The following is a 20,333-nucleotide window of genomic DNA, read 5'->3' as shown; positions in this document are numbered from 1 at the left end:
CTAGTCACTAGGTGGAGGAGACACATGTACCCCAAGCTTGCTCAGGCTGCCTCTTAGAAAGGACACTGGCCACTTCTGTCCAGCCCACGGTAAGATTTCTCAGCAGCTCTCCATACTGCTCAGACAAGATAACTGTGATCATACAAATCAAACCGTTCAGCTTTTTAAGACCAAGAATAAAATACCAATTACAACATAAAAGATATCACTCTAATTAAAGACACAACCTTCAATGGCATCTTTCAGGATTGTTTAATGTATCAAAGTATCTTTATTCAGAACCCTAGCAGGCATATCTTACTTTTATGTTACACAAAGAAAACCCGAAAGCAAGAGCTATCATTCAAGATCACACAGTACCAGTGGGAAGTGAGGTCTCAATGCATTTGTATGATTTCTATGACACTGAATCTAAGCCACTGGTACTCTCCTGTTGATTCGGAGATGAACAGAATCTACCTTCAAGGAGCTCACAGCCCAGAACGTTATGCAGCAAGTAAAGCAAAGAATATAGAGTGTAGGACTGGAATGATCTACTTAGAGTACAATCACAGGCTTCCTTTATAATAAAACAAAAAAGCTCCTTTGCAGAGAAACGCAGGGTAACGTGAACAGCAGACATTCGGTTAGACCCAGAACAGATCCACAAACACTGGAAAAACCGTTTAGAAAGGGTGGTGTTCTGGGTTGAAAATAAATCTCTCTCTAGCATCTAGATGTAGAACAGGACACTTCAAGCAGGAAGACTGCAGACAGAGACCCACATAGAGTACCCACTGTGGTGACCCTGACAGTGCTCTGCTGCGGACTCCAGGAGAATTCAATGGGGATAGTTTCATCAAGCCTCTTATGAAAAATTCTGACTCCATGGATCTGAGGGAAAAAACGTTTATCTCAAGTGAATTAATCTGAAATAAAGCTTAGCAAGAAGTGGGTTGGTGGAGAGTCAAGGAAGCCATGGCTATGACAACTTTCAGCTTCTCGAAGGTGACTCTGGCAGCCATGAATAGAAGGAAAAGAAGAGGGAGAGGGCAGCCCCATGGGTAGAGGGCAGCAGCCCAGGCCAGAGATACAGAGGCCTCCACAAGGGTAATAGCAAAACAAAAGGGAAAAGAATGATTTCAAAAACTTCTTCAATGAAAGCTTGAGACTGGGGGCTGGAGAGATGGCTCAATGGTTAAGAACACTGGCTGTTCTTCCAAAGGACCCAGGTTCAATTCCCAACACCCACATAGCAGCTCAAAACTGACTGTAACTCCAGTTCCAGGAGATCTGACACCTCATACATGCAGGTGAAACACCAATGCATATAAAATAAAAAATAAATTATTAAATACAAAAAAAAAAAAAACACCATGCGGTGATTGACAGAGCAGAGGGAAGTCAGAAGTGAAATAGGAAAGTCACAAAATGCAGGGTGGCAGGGGTGTGAGGTGCGGGAGATAAAGAACCCGGGCCAAGGACTGAGAAACTAGAGAGCACTGCAGAGAGGTAGACAACTGGAGGGAAAATGGGCATGCCAGGACATACAGGTACGTAGCAGGATGTTATCCCAGCAGCCCTCCCCTCCAGAACAAGGTCGGTGTGCAGGGCTACAGTAGCGCAGCTTTGGGATGGCAATTCTCATTGAGAAAGAATGGTGGCTTGTAACCTCCTTGGCAGAGTGAAAGGCTTTATTCTTTCTCAGTGGCTGGGAGTTTCTCAGGTTCAGGAAAGAGGAGACCAGGGTTATCTTGATGGAATCCTTCCCCATTTCAGTCTTAGAACAAGCACAAAGTGATTCTGGTATGTAAGTTCATAGTACACAGTAGAATTTAAGCATATTATTTTTTTTTCCTTAGGAAACACAAAGCAGAAGGAAGACAAGCTTTGAACATTTAATTTTACCTAACAGAAAAATTTCAAACTAATTTCTTAGTCCACCTCAAAGTAATTATAAGCAAAACTTACTTTATTATCAGAAACATCATTTCAACAAAAATACAAGACAACTCCATCCTCCCATCTTCTTTCTCCAGAGTTGCTGGACATTAGCAAGCAGACCAAGCGCACTGAACACAGCCTTCCAGAAGCCACGCTGCCAGGGAAACTTCTCCAATGCATCACCAATGGCGTGGCCTTGGAAGACTTCTGCATCACTCACAATCATCCCAGAGACCTAAGAAGCCTGTACCTCCAGTTCTCATCCCACCATCTCCTAATTAGAAGTTCCCTGCGGCTGGGCGGTGGTGGCACACGATTTAATCCCAGCACTCGGATCTCTGTGAGTTCGAGGTCAGCCTGGGCTACAGAGTGAGTTCCAGGGAAGGCACCAAAGCAACACAGAGAAACCCTGTCTCAGAAAAGCAAAAACAAAAACAAACAAGCAAAAAGAAGTCCCCTGAGTACTGACAGCTACAAAATAGAAATAATGGCTACTATACAGCATAGTTGTAAATGAATTACATAAAATAAACATTTGTAAGTAGAGGGGATACGTGGTCATACTGCAGTGTGATTTGTCCTTTGATGACATAGACAAATGTCAGAGAAAGGCATTCGTGGCTCAGCTTGAGCTCAGGGAGGAGGAGAGAGGCAGTGGGAATGGCAGTGAAGAAAATTCTTGCACAAACAAGAACAACAGAAGAAATGTCGAGAACGTGCCAGAAAAAAGAAAAGGGGGTGGGATACCCTAAGAAAGACAGAGTTACAGAGGAAGACTGGTATCTTGTTTTGTTATATAGCTCAGGTTGGCCTCAAACTTGAAATCCTCCTGCCTCTGCCTTTCATGTGCTAGGACTACAGATATGCTATACTATGCCCTGCAGAATTTGACATCTGTAGATAACATCAACCAAAAAGAACTGGTAATTACCAGATCTAATAATTATGGTTTTGTCCATTCACAAATAAACCCCCAGAATCATGGCATGTAGCATCCTATATTTTTCATTCTGATGAGGTACAAATTTGAATCATCAACAACACAACACTAATCACTGGCATCTACAAACAATAACTCCAATACTAATTCTTGATGCTTGTAACAGGAATATCTTCATTTAAAAATGAATTTACTTTTGAACTAATATACAAACATTTCCTAAAATGGCTCAGAATGAAATTTAAAAGGCAAAAGAAATATTCTGCCTATCTCTGAGAATTTAATATACTGGTTACAGGTAAATAGTAACTGATCTCCTATTATTAAAATTGATACTATAAAAAGAAAGCAAAAATCAGGGACAAATTATCTTTCTGCATGCCCATTTTAATTTATCTTTAATGCAAGCATATAAAGAGAGTACTATTGTATTGCAGTTTCCTCTGATATTGAAACACACCATCTTGCAGGGAAGTTTAAGACAGAAGGTAAACAACTCAAAGTAGCTTCAGGAAGTCCCTGAAACCAACCAGATTCACTAGACCCCTGCCTCCCAAGAGAAAACAATGAAGACCACAGAGAATCACTCTCAGATGAACCAAGCTGCAAAGACGACTCTGGAACCAGACTAGCTGCCTGGAATAAGCAAAAAACAGCCAGACTGCCTGGAAGAGGTTTAGATTAACTGAGCCACTTGGAAGGGACACTCTGCTAAGTTGCCTGCTGGCTGTGCAGCATGCTCTATGTTCCCAGCTTTGTGAGCTGTCACCCATGCTGAGACGGGCTTTGGTGATGCAGCTGTCTGAGTCATTTCTGCTCCCGTAAGTACCCTTAACCCATAAGTAACCCCAGTAAACTCAATGCTTCACCAAGACAGACTTTGGTGGTATCTGTACTTGGGTCTATTTGAGCTCCCTATCTGGGGTGAGAGAAAGAGAGAGAGAGAGAGAGAGAGAGAGAGAGAGAGAGAGAGAGAGAGAGAGAGAGAGAGAGAGAGAGAGAAGCATCCCCCAGGAAAAATTCTGTTGCACAGGTGTTGGCTCTGTGCTCAGCATGACCTCCCTGAACCATGCTCACTGCTGATGAAAGCACCAGGATGAAAAAGACAAGTACAGCAACCGTGTGCTTTTCAGTCTGTCTCACTGATAGCACTGGTGATAAACAGGAGGCCATTGAAGCAAGGGAAGCAGAACTGGGTCAGGAAGCTTAATTAATTATTAATAAAGATGCTAGATCTAATCCTCAGGTCTCAGTGCTCACTCACTTCCAAGAAAGAAATAAAAAGCACAACATTTGGAACCAAAAGCCTCTAAAGGTGATTTTCTTTGGGTACAAATATCACAATCTGCTCCAAAAATAGGCAAAATACTGAAGATGTTCCAGATGATTTGTGATGAAACTAAAATTAAAGAAAGCCTCACTCAGAGGTCAATCCCAGCTGTAGGGTCTTACTAGGTGTGTGACTTTGAACAACTATAATTATAATCCATAGGCATTGTTGTGAACCTTGTTTTCCTTATGAATAAATCTAATTATTTATATAAATAAGGTTCATAACAACATGTATCACAGAAGGCAGTGATAGAAATTAGTTGAGAATAACAAAGCAAACACAAAATATGGAAATAACATTAAAATGAATATTAAATAATTGAGTCATTGACTATTATGATAATCATTGTCAAATAGCAAAATAAAAGGCAAGTATCAACTAAAATCTGAATCATAAAGTTGAGCCATTCAAAATACTTTAAAACTGTTTCAACTGACAGAAAAATGAAAACAAAAAGTAAACAAATATGAACAATGTTTCTATGAGAGCAAATCAACACAGAATCTGTACAAGTGACTCTACACAGCAGTACAATGACAATGTACACGTACTATGCAAGTGACAATCCACCACGCTGCTCCAGGATGAGCAGGAGACACAGGAACACAAAGGAAGGGCAAGCAGGAGCCTACCTGACTGACTCGGTTCACTTCCTCCTCCTCCTCCTCAGCTTCTTCTCCGAAAGAGAGTAAGCTAAAGTTCCTATCAAAAAAGAAAGAAAAGAAAATTCAGGAGAAAAGTTAGACGAATTTCATACATGTCCCATTTTCAAGCGATAGCACAGGTTTCTAAGAAATACATTTTATTTGCACAGTATCACTTAGTCTTCAGCAGGAGTGTCCCAGCATCCACAGCTCTGGGCAAAGGGTTTGGCCTCAGAGTAACTACGTTCACCAAGTAACCTCAACTACTTCCCACAGATTCACCCCGGCTGGGTATTACCATAGTGCACCCAGTCACACATGACAGAAATAAGCTTTTGATAGTTATCAAAGCTGGAAGAAACCCCGAGAGCACTACAGGTGAGTAATTAACCTAATTTAATACCCAACAAATATATCTTAATGTTTTAAAACTAAGAAACACAAAAAGTTGATGGGAAGAAAATATCTCAGGTCTTTCAAACTAAACAACAAAAACTCAGGTAAAATGAACTGTAAGTTATTACAGTGCTCTCGAGTTTCAGAAAAAAACAAAACTTTGACAGCAATGGAGTATTTTTTTATTTCTAATCTACATGTAAGCAATGACACATCATCTCTTGCTCTGAATGAAAGGAACGTTTTCAGTCATTGTTCTGAATGAAAACGAGGTAACAGACAACACACAGAGACCTCAGACTTGTCATCAGGCCAAAGGGCAATACTGAAACAGTGTATCCTAACACAGTGACAATGACCTTTCAGCAGCAATGAACTGGAGTAAGAAATCAATGGTGGGATCAAAGAAAATCAAACATACAGCGCTATAAAAAGTGACTTTGCCATAAGACACCTACTGTTTGTTAAAGTGCCCGGCTCGTCTTTGACAGTATATTAGCACACTTTAATGTATTTACTTTGTGGGAACCCAGTATGTACTGATCACCTATACTGCAGGGTGCTTGTATATGCGCCCTCTCAGTTAACTTCCTAACAACCAGGTGTTGTGCTGAACATCACCTTCACTGTATTTGCCATGAGATGACCAAAGCTCAGAGATTAATACACTTTGCTTAAGAGCTGGGTGTGGCAGGCCCATACACAGAATTGTCTGAATCTAATACTGATAAGTAGGATGCTACAATTAAGCAAAATGGTAAGTTGAAATCCAACGTTTTTATTGAAAGTATTATTTTTAATGAAACAGAAAAAATATGGAAACAATATTGGCATAAACTTTATTAAAAATAAATTGCTATTTTAAGAAAATAGCTTTAAGAAAAACAGAATAATGAATAAAATGGTTTCGTTTAAAAATATTTATAAAGGGGGGGGGGGTGTGCACGCCTTTAATCCCAGCACTCGGGAGGCATCAGCAGGCGGATCTCTGTGAGTTCGAGGCCAGCCTGGTCTACTGAGTGAGATCCAGGAAAGGTGCAAAGCTACAGAGAAACCCTGTCTTGAAAAAAAAAATATTATAAAAAGATTATTGTGAATAGCACCAAAGTAGATTAAATAAAGTATGCAATCCTATAACACACATTAAAAATATTCTTTATATTGTTCTTGCCTCCCCAAACTCTTTATACTAAGGATACATTAACTTACAAACGAGCAGATGTTTCTCAATAGCTCAACTATGTAAATAGAGTAAATACTAAATATTTATTAACACATGTTATATAGCTACCTGCAATGATACATTTCTAGCTTAAGTTAAATAATGTCATTAAATGTAAGAAATGTTCACTTGTAACACACACACAATTCTGTTAACTCTCTGGTTCAAAATGACATTCCCCTTTTTAGTAAACAAAGATTACAAAAACAAATTAAATAAACTAGTGTCACTATTAAAGTGAAGGAAAATCTACTATGATTACTTTGTGCCTTTGGGTTTCAATTTCTTGTTTTCCTCCTCTGGTTTCTCTTTTTTGGGCCTTTTAATTTCTCTTGGAATGATGTCATCAAAAGGATTAAACAAAACCTATGAAAAGAAGCATTTTAAAGATATTATTCCAGTTTAATTTTACAAAAAAATTAAAAACAATATCAACTGTACTGACATTCATATCTAAATCTTCCCTCCACATACTTTATTAGAGCAGTGGTCCACAGGGTCCACAGTGCACTTCCAGTCACGTGGCCTCACTGACCTTCCCAAAACAGTATGTTCTTTTCAAGTAAAAGACACTATCTGATACCTATTTTACAGAAGGAAAAACATAAGGAACCAACTCAGACATTTGGACTCCGTATCAAATGCTCTTAAGGATTACCTCACTTCCTCAATAAAGAATAACTTAATTCAACTAAAATCCACTTCTTTGAGCAAAGAAACCTGATTCTTTTAACTTTTCATTATGGGTTGAGCTTTTCATTCTTTATATTATCAGCTAAAGTTTCAGATCGAATCCAAAGCCTTTAATTAAAACTGTATCAGAAACTGTTCTTAAATATGGTGTGTAGTATAACACTTTCGTCGAATGGTTTCAGTGTCTATGAAATGGCACTTGACAGCATGCTCCTACCTCACAACTTTTGATTCGATGTGGATTGCGGGGTCTTTCATCATCATCGATATCTACCTCTGTCAGGCGCAGCATGTTGTATACTGTATCCCCTGTAACCTACCAAACAAAAACATAAAGCATGATCGCACACATCTCTATCCATCTTTTCAATAAACACAGGAATTCTGAAAAGATTTTAAATAAATACTGGACTTCTGAAAAAAAGGTTTTAAATAATTAAAAGAGAATATTTGATTTTCACTGAGACTATGTACAATTAACGATGAAAGTAAAGCATGCTCACTTTAAGGCTAAAAAACACAGATGGGCTCAGTCTCTTAATAAGCCCTTACATGTTTCCAGTGTCTACTAATGTCAGTTATTAAAAATAAATATACAATGTCAACCTTCTTACTAAATGACAGTTCACTCAAATATTACAAACAAACTTGGACTTAAAGCAGCTTAAGCATTAACAGTATGATAAATATTTTGCAGGTTATTGCCTAATTTAATCTACACAAATACCCTAAAAATGAGAAGTAATACTATCTTCCTTGACAGAGGCTCAAAGAAGTTACCAAGCTGACTAAGAGCTTCTCCACTTAGACTACATGTTCTCTTGTGCTGAGCCATGTAACAGCAATTGTAAAACACAGTGCAAGAGAGAAACTCAAGTCTCACCTTGTTAATAAAAAAAGCTAGAGGTAGGAAAAATCTGTGATTTCCAGAAAAGCCTGCGTTAGGAACACATCAAAAGAACATGACAATACGTATTTCCTGACTCATGTCCTTAAAAATGAGCAACAATGTTACATTTTATGATCTGAGTATGACTCGAATTCCAAGGTTCAGTTGTCTAACTGTACTGAATTGTTTCCCTCCTCTTATAGTCAAAGTCCACTTTTGCCTAGGATGTAAGGAAGCAATTCTTACTGAACCAGCAGAGGGGGCTAAAAAGCTAATAATGTCTACTATGTCTAAGAATTAAACACAGGGATATTCAGATGAGAAGGGAAGAGGATGAGAGAGAGATGCCTTCAGGATCCCTCTTTAAAGAAAACTGTTGAAAATTCTATGGGAAGATCATTCTGTCGTTTGTTGTTAAATGTCAGGAGGATTAAATAGATACCATTCAAAGTAATATTTCCAATAAAATTATAAATACTAATACAACTTCCACTTTAAATTTAAGGGAATTCATCACTGGTAACTTTAAACTATGAAATCGTTTTGGCTAAGTCTTTTTAAAAGTATGAACAACATTGGCTCAGTGGCCGTAAGCAGCTAATGCCACCACTGTGACAAGTAACACATGTAGGCCATGACAAATGACTGACCCGAAGCACCCAGAGTTCTGGTAGCCCTGGACAGTTCATCATAACAGGAACATACTCCATCATGTTTGAAAACAATAAGTAAATAAATGTAGCATTTTTGAAGGTACTTATTATATAAGTTAATTGTATGTATCATAGAAGCTTAAAGAATAACATAAAACCAAAACCAAACCATATACTTAACATACAGACACTAACCTTTCCAAAGATGGTGTGCTTATTGTTAAGTTCATCTGCTCGACCCAGGGTAAAGAAAAACTGGCTGCCATTATCATGTGGACCAGCATTTGCCATGGCAACCAGTCCTCTCCTATTAAAACGCAACCTCGAGTGAAATTCATCCTGCAAGAATGAAAGAGATTTAGTGACTGTTCTCAGTCATAAGACCCTTCATATTCAATCAGCTATGCAGCAGACCAGCGAGGCTCAGACAATTTCTAATCAAAAATGCTGAAGCTTTATTTAACTGATTTTGAAGTACAATCAAATCCAAATTTACTATCTGTTCAATGCTCTTCAACCTGAATTCAGCAGCTTGTATCTCCTAAATATATTCAGCCCCCTTGCTGTTTTATGGAAGTCTTAGTACACAGAGGAAGGGTGCTCAAAGGGGCTTGGTCTAAGTCCCATTTCCCTACTCAAGAAACCTATCTTTGAACACTGGGAAACTGCCAGCTAGTCTCCTTCCCATCTTGTTCCTCACAGTGTGAGGCAGTGGCTTTCTTCCTGTTTTACGAGTCAGAGACTCCACCAAGTGTGTGTTAGTGTGATTTAACTGTGCTTTTACACGTCCTAAACTGTCTTAGTTGACTCTTCTCAAGGATGGCATGAGTCTCATTGGGCAGATCGTAACAGTGCAAGACCACTGCTCCTTGGGTGTTTTCCTTGTTCTGAGAGCTACTTAGAATTGCCCCTCAGACTCCACTGAGATCATCTGTGACACACCCATCTCTATTATCAGTGCTTTTCAAGCATTAGAGGCTATTTTTCTTTAATACATTGTTCTTCAGATCTGAACTCAGTCCATCTCACTAGGAACCAAAGAGCCTAACACCTTGACCTCTGACTTGATCAGCTTTCAGAAGGACTGTGAGTAGAACATTCCTGCTGTTTAAGTCCCCTGAGTCTGTGGTATTTCTATACCATGTGTCCTGGGCAGTTTTATGTCAAGTTGACACAAACTAATGTCATCTGAGAGAAGGGAAACTCGATTAAGAATATACCTCCATAAGATTAGGCTGTAAGGCATTTTCTTGATGGTAGAGGGCCCAGCCCACTGTGGGTGATGTCACCCCTGGGCTGGTGGTCCTGGGTTCTATAAGAAAGCAAGCTGAGCAAGTCATGAGCAGCAAGCCAGTAAGCAGCACCCCTCCGTGGCCTCTGCATCAGCTCCTGCCTCCAGATTCCTGCCCTGATTGAGTTCCTGCCCTCACTGCTTTTAATGATGAACTGTTACATGAAACTCTGAGTGAAATAAACCCTTTCCTTCCCAAGTTGCTTTTGGTCATGGTATTTTACCACAGCAATAGAAACCCTAGCTAAAACACCAGTGTTTAAAGTGATCTACCTAGATGAAAGAAGTTAGCAAAGTAATTGTAGTATTTTAAAATAACAAAGCAAAAATCTCTGAAAGGAAATGCCCACAGGAAGTTAGGATAAATGATGGGATTAACAGGATACAGGAGTATTTCCTATAAAGTGGAGGTCCTAACATTATGAGATCTGATTAACAGTGATGGCTGAGATATTTTAAAATACTATGTCCTACTTTCCAGGGCCGCTATCATCTGGAAAACAAAGTTTAAGGAAAAAAAAAAAAAGAAGTCCCACTGTTTTTCTCAACAATCACAATCATACTGTGGTACATGCCAGCAACCCTAGCACTCAGGAGGCTCAGGCACAGAGTCACAAATTTAAGGCCAATCTCTACTGTATTGCAATTCCAACCAAGGCAACATGGCAGGACCCTCAATAGAAACCTTTAAACAATTAAAAATCACACTGACCCGGAAAAAGATGAAAGGAATCTCCAGACACCCTTTCCCACTAGAATAAATACATAGTTTTCAAAAGATTCCCAATTTTAATTGGGACAGTTATTTTCTCAAAGAACCTAACATTGCTCTATAATTAGACTGATAACAAATACAATTTTTGCTGTATTTGAACCCATTATTGTTCCTAATTTCCTAAATAGTTTAACTTAACTCTTTTCCTTCTTAAGTTTATGCTGGCAGTCAAGAAATCACAGGCCAGGACTGGAGAAATGGCTCAGCAGTTAAGAGCACTTGTTGCTCTTACAGAGGACTTGGATTCAATTCCCAGCACCCTCATGGTGGGTCACAGCCATCCATAACTCCAGCTTCAGGGATCCAATGCCTTTTTCTGACCTCTGCTGTCAGCAAACAACACATGATAAACATATAACATGTGGGCAAAACACTCATACATAAAATAAAATGAATAAATCTAATAAAAAATTTAAAATAAATTATATACCCATTTTTGATTAATATATCTTTTTAATAATATATTTGGCTCTTCCTTCTGCTCACTTTCTGACTGGCCATCATGCATGGCTTTGTGCTATAGAGTTCTTTTGTGTACAGTAAGTACATAACACACAGTAAGCTCCAGTGTGGGAGACTGGTCCCTCAAAAGCTTTATATTAAAGTCTTAATCCCTGAGGCAGCCATATCTGTGGCTCTGACAAGGTGGTGAAGGTTATAAACGTGAAAAAGTAAGATGAAGTCAAAGGTTTGGGCTCTCATTCTAACCCAATAGGGTTTGTGTCCTTATAAGAAAAGATCAAGACATCAGACCCGGCGTTTTCTTCCCCATACCTCTTCAAGGGAGGAAGAGGGATGGTTAGACACTGTGACTTGGACTTCCTAGCCTCCACAACTGAAAGAAAATAAATTATCATTTACCCCCAACAGTCTGTTGTAGCAGCCCAAGCAGACTGCTGTAAATTCCATATAATATTTAAATCAAATTATTTTAATCTAAAATAGCACATGCAATGTTCTAAAAATTGGCTGCTGAATCAGACACAGCTGCTGTGGGATGTTCTGTATGGCAAATTGCTCTGATTGGTCAATAAATAAAACACTGATTGGCCAGTGGCCAGGCAGGAAGTAGGTGGGACAAGGTGAGAGAAGAATGCTGGGAAGCAGAAGGCTGAAGCGGAGAGACACTGCCAGCCGCAGCCATGACCAGCAGCATGTGAAGACGCCGGTAAGCCACCAGCCACGTGGCAAGGTATAGATGTATGGAAATGGATTAATTTAAGCTATAAGAACAGTTAGCAAGAAGCCTGCCACGGCCATACAGTTCGTAAGCAATATAAGTCTCTGTGTTTACTTGGTTGGGTCTGAGCGGCTGTGGGACTGGCGGGTGACAAAGATTTGTCCTGACTGTGGACAAGGCAGGAAAACTCTAGCTATACACAGCCAAACATCAGGAAATATGTCATATGGACTTCTTTCTGAATCCTGCTTCTCTCTGTCTCTGTCCCTCTCTGTCTCTGTCTCTGTCTCTCTCTCTCTCATTGCAATCTTTAGTTCTACCTTAACTTAATCTAGTACAAAAGCTTGCCATAAAATAAATCAGAAAGAATGGTAAGATAATATTTGCCCTTATCTTTGAATAATTCTAACTCCACTGATTTTGTATACTACATGAGACTTTTTCTTGTGGGACACTATCACTTTCCAAGAAGCATTCCAAGCTGACCTAGAATACAGTAAATTGATCTGACCTTGAAAGGGGCTCCATAGATGGACTCTCCACCAGTCCCGGTGCCTGTGGGATCCCCACCTTGGACTATGAAGCCAGGTACAACTCTGTGAAAAATGGTATTGTCGTAGTAGGCTGAAAAACAATTAATATATCAATTTCTAAAACTCAGTATGACTTTAGTTATCATAGTTAATATACAAACAGAGCCACAGATTTAATTTCCAGAATGGTAAGTATGCTTTTAGACCAAAACCTTTCCTTACTACTTCTTATAAAACATTCCATCTTCAAAACACTGTTATGTTTCAACAGAAAAAATGGTGGTTTAGTTTTTGTTTTATCTCCAGAATTTTCTCACAGTATGGATTACTGTTTTCAAAATAAAAACAAGAAGTTTAATACACATCAATGCTTTTCAACTGGAGGAGAGAGAGGAGCAGCAATTCTGCATCCCAGAGGACATTCATCAACATTTTGAAATACTTGGGTTATCACAACTGGGGAGTACTACTGGAATACAAGATGGCAAGAATACTGCTAAGCATCCTAAAGTACGAGGGGTTGTTTCCACAACAAAGAATAACCCATCCCAAATGCCAGCAGTGCTGAGGCTGCAAAGCCTTGATAGAGAGGAATAGCTCATTTCTTGTTTCTTCTCTTCTCCTGAGAAAAAATTAACTAATACACAAAAATATAGAAACCAGAGATAAAAGTTATTAACTGATCATAGTTCTAGCACTGTCCACTGCAGTCTCCTCAATAAAAGTTCAATAAATGAAACAAATAATATTATATATTTTAGTCCAATTAAATAGTCATTCACTTTGTTAAGTGATTTTCAGAAATCAGTACAGAATTAATAGAATTTAAATATATTCCTATATTATAAATATATTTCTAGTCACAAATATGCAGCAGAGATGAAATATGGTCTTCCATAGAATTTATTCTCTGAAACCAGAATCATGAAGGAAAAAGTTAATGTAGATAAAAAGGAAGCATGGCACCCATTGAGTTATAGGGCATCCCCTGTGAAAATTGAAAATTAGCATCTTTTTTTCCTTCTTAGTAACAGTTTTATACCATGTTTTAGACTGGGAACTTTCAAAACTTATATTTATCTTTAGATGTTTCCCTAGCTATATAGCAAAGACCATAAAGTCCAAAGTTAAATCTGTAAACACACATCTTCAAGTTCTGCAAAGAATATGACCATCTTTCAACAAGAAAGCCTGTTTCATTGAGGGTCACATGAGAAACTGAGCTCCCTCCCTCCCTGGTTTTCATTCATTCTCTTTTAATTCTGAAAACTACACATTGCTGCTGCTGTTGTATTGAAAGGTGCATTACAAGTCCCAGAAACAGCCAAACTCCTTTGAATCATACACTCAAAGGATTAAATGGAGTTCTCTGCATTAGTTTACTTATTTTTTTAAATAAGTGTTGTGTGTTTTGCCTGCATGTATGTCTATATATCACATTAATGCCTGATGACCTTGAAGGCCAGAGAGCACATTGGCTCCCCTGGAAGTGGAGTTACAGACAGTTGTGAGCTGCCATGTAGGTGCTTGTAATTGAACCCAGGGCCTCTGGAAGAGGTAGCCAGTGTTCCTGACTGCTGAGCCACCTCTCCTGCCAGGAGTGTCTTTATAAAATTAGTCTTCTTAGTTTTTAGTTAGCCTTCTCAACAATAATTCCATTAAATTCTTGCCTGTTTCATTAAGAAAACTGCTTTGGTTATTTCTATAAATTTAAAAGTCTTTACCTCCATCTCCTGGTCTTCTTATAAGTGGGAGAATAATTCTTTTTTGATGCAAGTAAGCTTTGTCAGCACCCAGCTGGACCTCATGTTTATTTCATTGTCACATTCTATCCAGATACTTTCTGTTTCTTCATTCACCTGGTCCTGGGTTGCAATTTACCATTCATTTTTTCTAGTGTTTTTGTAATTTCACTCTCCTGTAAAATTTGAGCTTTTGACTTCTTTAAACTTATTACCAGAAGTCAGACTTCTCTGTCTCCCTTGTTTTTTAGCTTTGTTGACAGTTACCCGAGGCCTCTCTAACTAAACTACCTGTCTGATTTTACTTCCTTCCTGCCTGCCATAGCAATTATTAATAATGGTCTTTGCAGACATAGTTCCTTTGTCTCATCTGAGGAATTGGATTCTTTTATTATTCTTTCTTTAGTCTCCCCCCTGCAGTGTTTTATTTATCTAATTTCTATTTGGAGAGCTTTGACTATATCATACTACAGGATACTTTGAATTCTTAAATACCTTGTTTCTCATCCAAAACATTGTTTTCTGACACCATGAATAACACTGTCTCTAAAAATTAGTTATGACTAGAAAACAGTGATTTGCCAGCACGAGAGTATTTAAAGTTGTATGTAATGTAGTCTACAAGCCAACCAGAATCTGTAAAGAGTATGGACTGTATAGCTGCATATACAAATATCCATGAACAAAAAATACCCAAGTGAATATAAAATTTTGCCAAGTTTCTTACAAAGAAAAATCATCATGTTATGACTCAAGTTGATAACAAATCAGTGAATGCCAGGTGGTAAGCTTTGTGAAAAAAACAGACTTGGAATGAAATAATAAAAATTATTTATACTTAAATGAAAACAGGATGAGAAACACACCAAAAACAAAAAAAAAACAAAAAACAAAGGAGAGCTAGTATGAGGATGTGCAGAAGAGGAAAAGGAATGTTTGGGAAATGGAGAGAATGGCTGACCAAAGGCACATGATTAGTGGAATGGAAACTAATGGAGAGTTAGGGATAGGAAGACCAGATAGGAGGCAATTACAGTCATGGAGATCAAAGTCCAGGTCCTCTAGGGAAGAAGTTGAAATTTGGTCTAGCGGTAGCTAACCGAAGTTTCCAGGAGAGAAGACCATCACACCATCGGATAAAGTAAGCACGGGAAGGGAAGAAATGAAAAGGGTTCTGAAAACAATAGTCATTTGTCTAGAGACAACACAAGAGTGGAGAGGATAACAGAGAACAAGAGGCAAGCTTAGGGAAAGTCCATATTTGAAGAATGAAAGACGGAATGAGTGGCAGTTAGCAGAGGAGATCAACATCAGGCAGGACTGTGTCTGTTTACCTGGAGGAGAGCTGTTATCCCTGCAGTCCAGTTCCTTACACACTGCTCAACATCATGTTGTTAACCCCAGACCTCAATGTGAAAAACACATTGAAGCTTATTCTTTTTATTCTTTAAAAAAGCTTATTCTTTTTATTCTTTAAAAAAGCTCGTCCATCCAGGGTTTTATTTAGAGAGTCTCCCTGTGTTGCCCAGACTAGTCTGAAACTAGAAATGTTTCTGCATCAACCTCCCGAGTGCTGGAATTACAGGAGCAGGCCAGAATGCCCAACACACTGCCATTATCTGTAAACTAAGGTAAGTCCCTCCCCAGAATGATAATGAAGGCAATACTGACCTTCCAAACAGAGCTGAATGAAATTTCTGCATGCCTTTGGAGCTTCTTTTGACCACAACTCTATGTCAATATCTCCAGCTGTAGTTTTCAATAAAACCTATAGAAAGAACATGACATCATATTAAGTATTTATTTTGCTTGATAATTGGCTACGCAACTTGCGATATTAACTAATGAGTTTTCAGTTTAAAAAAAAAAAAACATTACAAACTCCGCTTGGGTTTTGTTGTTATACTGAACAAATATCAAATATTCATTATAGCGCAATCATCATTAGATGATTCAACACACCATTTTCAGAAAAAGCTAAGGATAAAAAAAAAAGAAAAAAAGCACCTACTTTTTCTAATCACAGAAAACAAACTTCATTCGTTTAAAAACCAAGAGTGCAAATTTATAACTGTTTCTCATCACTTTATTTCCAATAAAATTGGTTAGCAAATTATGAAATTAAGAAGTTAATGAATCCATTGAATTATGACAGTATTACACAATTTTGCAATCATTCATTTGAAATTATCCTAGAACTCTACTTTTATATTAAAATCATGCTAGCTCTAACTAGGAAAGAAATATTATTCTGTGCATGCATGTGTGCAGGTGCATATACACGTGTGTGCATGCAGAGGCCAGAGGTCAACATTGAGTGTCTTTCTCAAAAGCTCTTTACCTGAACTTTTGGATACAGCTCTTCTGCTGACCTAGAGCTCACCAATTCAACTAGACTGGCTTGGGAGCAAGTTGCAGGATCCACCTGTGTCTGCTTCCCCGACCCACTGGTCTGGGGTTTCAGATACATGCCACCATGCCCAATTCTTCACAAGGATATTGGAAATCCGGACTCAGGTTCAGGTTCACACATCAAGCACTTTACTAACTGAGCTATCTCTCCAGCCCACTGATGTTTTGATTTTTCAGCCAAAGTCTTAGAGCCTTGTAGTCCACACTGGCCTCAAACTCCCCTTAGACTCCCGATCTTCCTGCCTCTATCTCCCAAAGTACTTGGATGACAGGCGAATATCACCATGCAGTGCTGGAGACTGAAGCCGGTGCCTGGTGCACACTAGGCGAGTACTCTACCAACTTAGCTAGAGTCCTAGCCATATATATATATCATATTATGTTTTCGAGACAGGGTTTCTCTGTGTAGCCTTGGCTGTCCTGGAACTCTCTTTGTAGACCAGGCTGGCCTTGAATTCAGAGATCTGCCTGCCTCTGCCTCCCCAGTGCTGAGATTAAAGGCAAGCGACACCACACCCAACCTAAAGGATATTCTTAATCGAATACTAGTTGTGACTTGCTAAGATGGTTATGCCTTAAAAGTCATCATCTCCATAACAGGTAGTATATTTAGTAGTCTCCTTTTTACTGATTCATGGCAGCAGTTTCTCTTTGGTGGCATCAGCTGCTTTATAACAACCAGAACCTCTGTGAAGCCCAGATGATGAAACAGTTTATTCAACAATTGGCTCAATAACAACAAATAACCAAAAAGAATGTTAGTCCTAAATTTGAACAGCGTGGCACAGCTGGAAACTAATTTCTCCAGTATCAATTTTTCTTTTCCACCCCAACTGTAGAAAAGTTGATTAGTATCAACAATCTGTGGCCACCACACAGAACGTTCTTGCAAAGAAACACTGCAGAATAACTAAAACTAACTAAACTGACTCTCATGAGGAGTCTGTATCAGGGACAGAAGTCACACTTTCCTTATTTTCTAAAACTGCTTTGTCACAAGTACAGTTTTGGAAATGAGGGGAGTTTAAAATTGTGGTGGTAATCTAATTGTACTGAAATGTGATTTTGATTGTATGTTAATAAATAAAGTTGCCCGGGGGTCAGAGCTATTAGAGCCATAGCAAGAGTGTGGCGGTGGTGGCACACGCCTTTAATCCCATAGATCTCTGTGTGTTCAGGGATACAGCCAGCATTGGAGACATATGCCTTTAAGACCTGGGGGGTTGTACATTCAGACAATGACGAGGCAGTCACGTGTTCGGGTTTACAACCAATGAGAAGGCAGAACAAAATACTTAAAAAGACGAACAGACAGGATATAGCTCTCTTCGAGAAGCTGGACACAGCAGGAGAAGGTGAGATTTAGCTCTGAGCTCTGACCTCTTGGCTTTCTCTTTACATTGTTCTGTGTTTCTTATTTAATAAGACGGTTGATTACATCTACATAAAATCATTCAGGAAAGCCCTGCCCTTTAAGGATGCCCTAGAAGTTGTAAACTGAATGAGAAATCTTTTCAACAGTGAAGTGAGACGAACATCTCACTCTCCTCCCCTACCCCATCACCTAGTAGATTTTTGCTACCACTCTGTTTCAGAAGCCTAGGGAATGTTGTAATAAATTATAGAACACTGATGAACGCATTACATCTTTGGGGGCCCTTTCTGGCAACACACAGCTCTTTTACAACTACTCTCCAGGAACTATGAAAGTGAGAGAAGTGAAAATATCTACATTAAGTGAGAGATGTTTAGTGGTTTCCTTAACCCATAAGGAAGTATATAAAAGCCAGGCATGGTAGCATGTGCCTTTAGCACTCAGGAGGCAGAGAGAGGCAGGCAGATTTCTATGAGTTCTAGGCCAGCCTCTATGTAGCACGCCCTAGGTCAGCCAAGGCTACATAATGAGATCCTGTCTCAAAAAATTTTTCCCTTTATTACAATTTTATTTAGTGTGTGTGTGTGTGTGTGTGTGTGTGTGAGTGAGTGATACAAACTGAGCTTGGATTACTCCTTCTTTCTCAGAATGAACCTGAAATGGCACTAAGCACTCTTTCCCAACTTTCCATAAGTCCTGATATATATTATGCCCTGACCAACTTCATTATAACTTGTATCTTTGAAATGAAGCACTATTGTTAGGAGGATCTAGACTTTTCTTCTTAGCCAACTTTTTAAGAATTTTGTGTTGTTACAAAGACCGTATTTTAAAATAGTTCTGATTTTATTTTGTAAAAAACATAGCAAAACATTAATAATATTTGAGATATAATCTACTTATCAATAATTTGACCCTGCTAAAGAGTTCACTAGCTTTCAGTACATTCACCGAGTTTGGAAACCACTGCCACTACATTTCATTACCCTAGAGTGAAACGAAACCTTGACCCATTTTCCGTCCCTCTCTATTCCCCCTACCCTCACCCTTTGGCAACCACTGATTTTTCTGTCTGTATGGACATTACCAACTGAACATTTCATATTTATAAATGGAATCATACAAATGGGCCTTTTCATGTCCAATTTCTTTCACCAAATATGTTTCTTTGAAATTAAAGATATCTGTCTTCCTTTTCTCTATATTTCAGTTTAAAATGTTTTTAAAAGCTCAGTAGAGCATAAACATTGGTTTTGTAATCTTACTGACAAATATTTTAAGACAAAACTAATATTTAATACAAAGTTCATTTGTAACAATAATAAATGGAAACATGTATTCCCAACAATCTCCATAAGTTCTAATTATTCGACAGACTTCCTATGCTTAAATGCTACCAATTTATTACAGTTTTCTTATATTTTTACATTGTATTTATTTTGTTTTGTTTTGTTTGAGACAGAGTCTCACTGGGACTTTCTCTGTGGACCATCCTGGCCGTGAATACACAGAGGTCCACCTGCCTCTGCCTTCTGAGTGCTGACATTAAAAGCATGTAACACTACACCCAGCAAGTATTTACAATTTTTGTTTGTTTGTTTGCAAGACAGGGTTTCTTTGTGTAACCCGGCTGTCCCTGAACTTGCTTTGTAGACGAGAGTGATCCTGTACTCGGAGATCAGCCTGCCTGTGGCTCCCAAGCACTGGATTAAAGATGTGTGCCACTATATCAGGCTAAATTTTTACATTATTAATGTTATCTTTAAAAGGAAGTCTTTGAAGGCTGGCTTAGTTAATCTAGGTACCATCTACCCATGTAACTAATCATTAAAAATTACAGCACACTATTATAAAACTGACTGACAAGTACCTGGACTGTGTGTGTGTGTGTGTGTGTGTGTGTGTGTGTGTGTGTGTGTTTAAAGTGGATTCTGGGAGAAGATAATACAAATAGATACATATTTTCTCCCAGTACCCCAAGAATAGTGGTCCAGGCCCTAAAGTACGCCCTCACTAGTTTAGTAACCACCTCTGAAAATAAAGTAACACACATTACCCTACCCTCCATATGCTCTTGCAGCAAGCTGCTCAACTTCAAAGTTGAGTCTTCCACCTACTAGCTTGAACTACCTGGACATGACATCTATCAGTTCTCACCCAATTTCCTTCTATAAAAGCAGAGATACTGGCCCCAAGGGTTTGTTGTGAGGACAAAATGAGCTATTATACATATATTGCTAAGAACAGCTGCACACAAATAAGTAATGAAGATACACTAGCCATCACTATATATATTGCTGCTGAGAACTTTTATCTAGAAAAAAAGGTGTGG

General features: G+C 38.7%; 1 protein-coding gene across 1 annotated transcript in view; it reads right to left on the bottom strand.

Moving 5' to 3' along the window:
• The window catches only part of Cwc27 (CWC27 spliceosome associated cyclophilin), a 180,823-nt gene that overhangs the window by 157,481 nt on the left and 3,009 nt on the right, over positions 1–20,333 (bottom strand). Inside the window, exons 2-7 of the mRNA XM_028884035.2 lie at positions 15,886–15,982; positions 12,451–12,563; positions 8,889–9,032; positions 7,369–7,467; positions 6,721–6,824; positions 4,829–4,898 (exon numbers count right to left, since the gene is read on the bottom strand). Coding sequence (XP_028739868.1) covers positions 4,829–4,898; positions 6,721–6,824; positions 7,369–7,467; positions 8,889–9,032; positions 12,451–12,563; positions 15,886–15,982 — 627 coding nt within the window. The remainder of the gene's footprint in view (positions 1–4,828; positions 4,899–6,720; positions 6,825–7,368; positions 7,468–8,888; positions 9,033–12,450; positions 12,564–15,885; positions 15,983–20,333) is intronic.

Source organism: Peromyscus leucopus, chromosome 11 (assembly GCF_004664715.2).
Source record: "Peromyscus leucopus breed LL Stock chromosome 11, UCI_PerLeu_2.1, whole genome shotgun sequence".
NCBI lineage: Eukaryota > Metazoa > Chordata > Mammalia > Rodentia > Cricetidae > Peromyscus > Peromyscus leucopus.
This window is presented reverse-complemented; position numbering and strand designations above follow the sequence as displayed.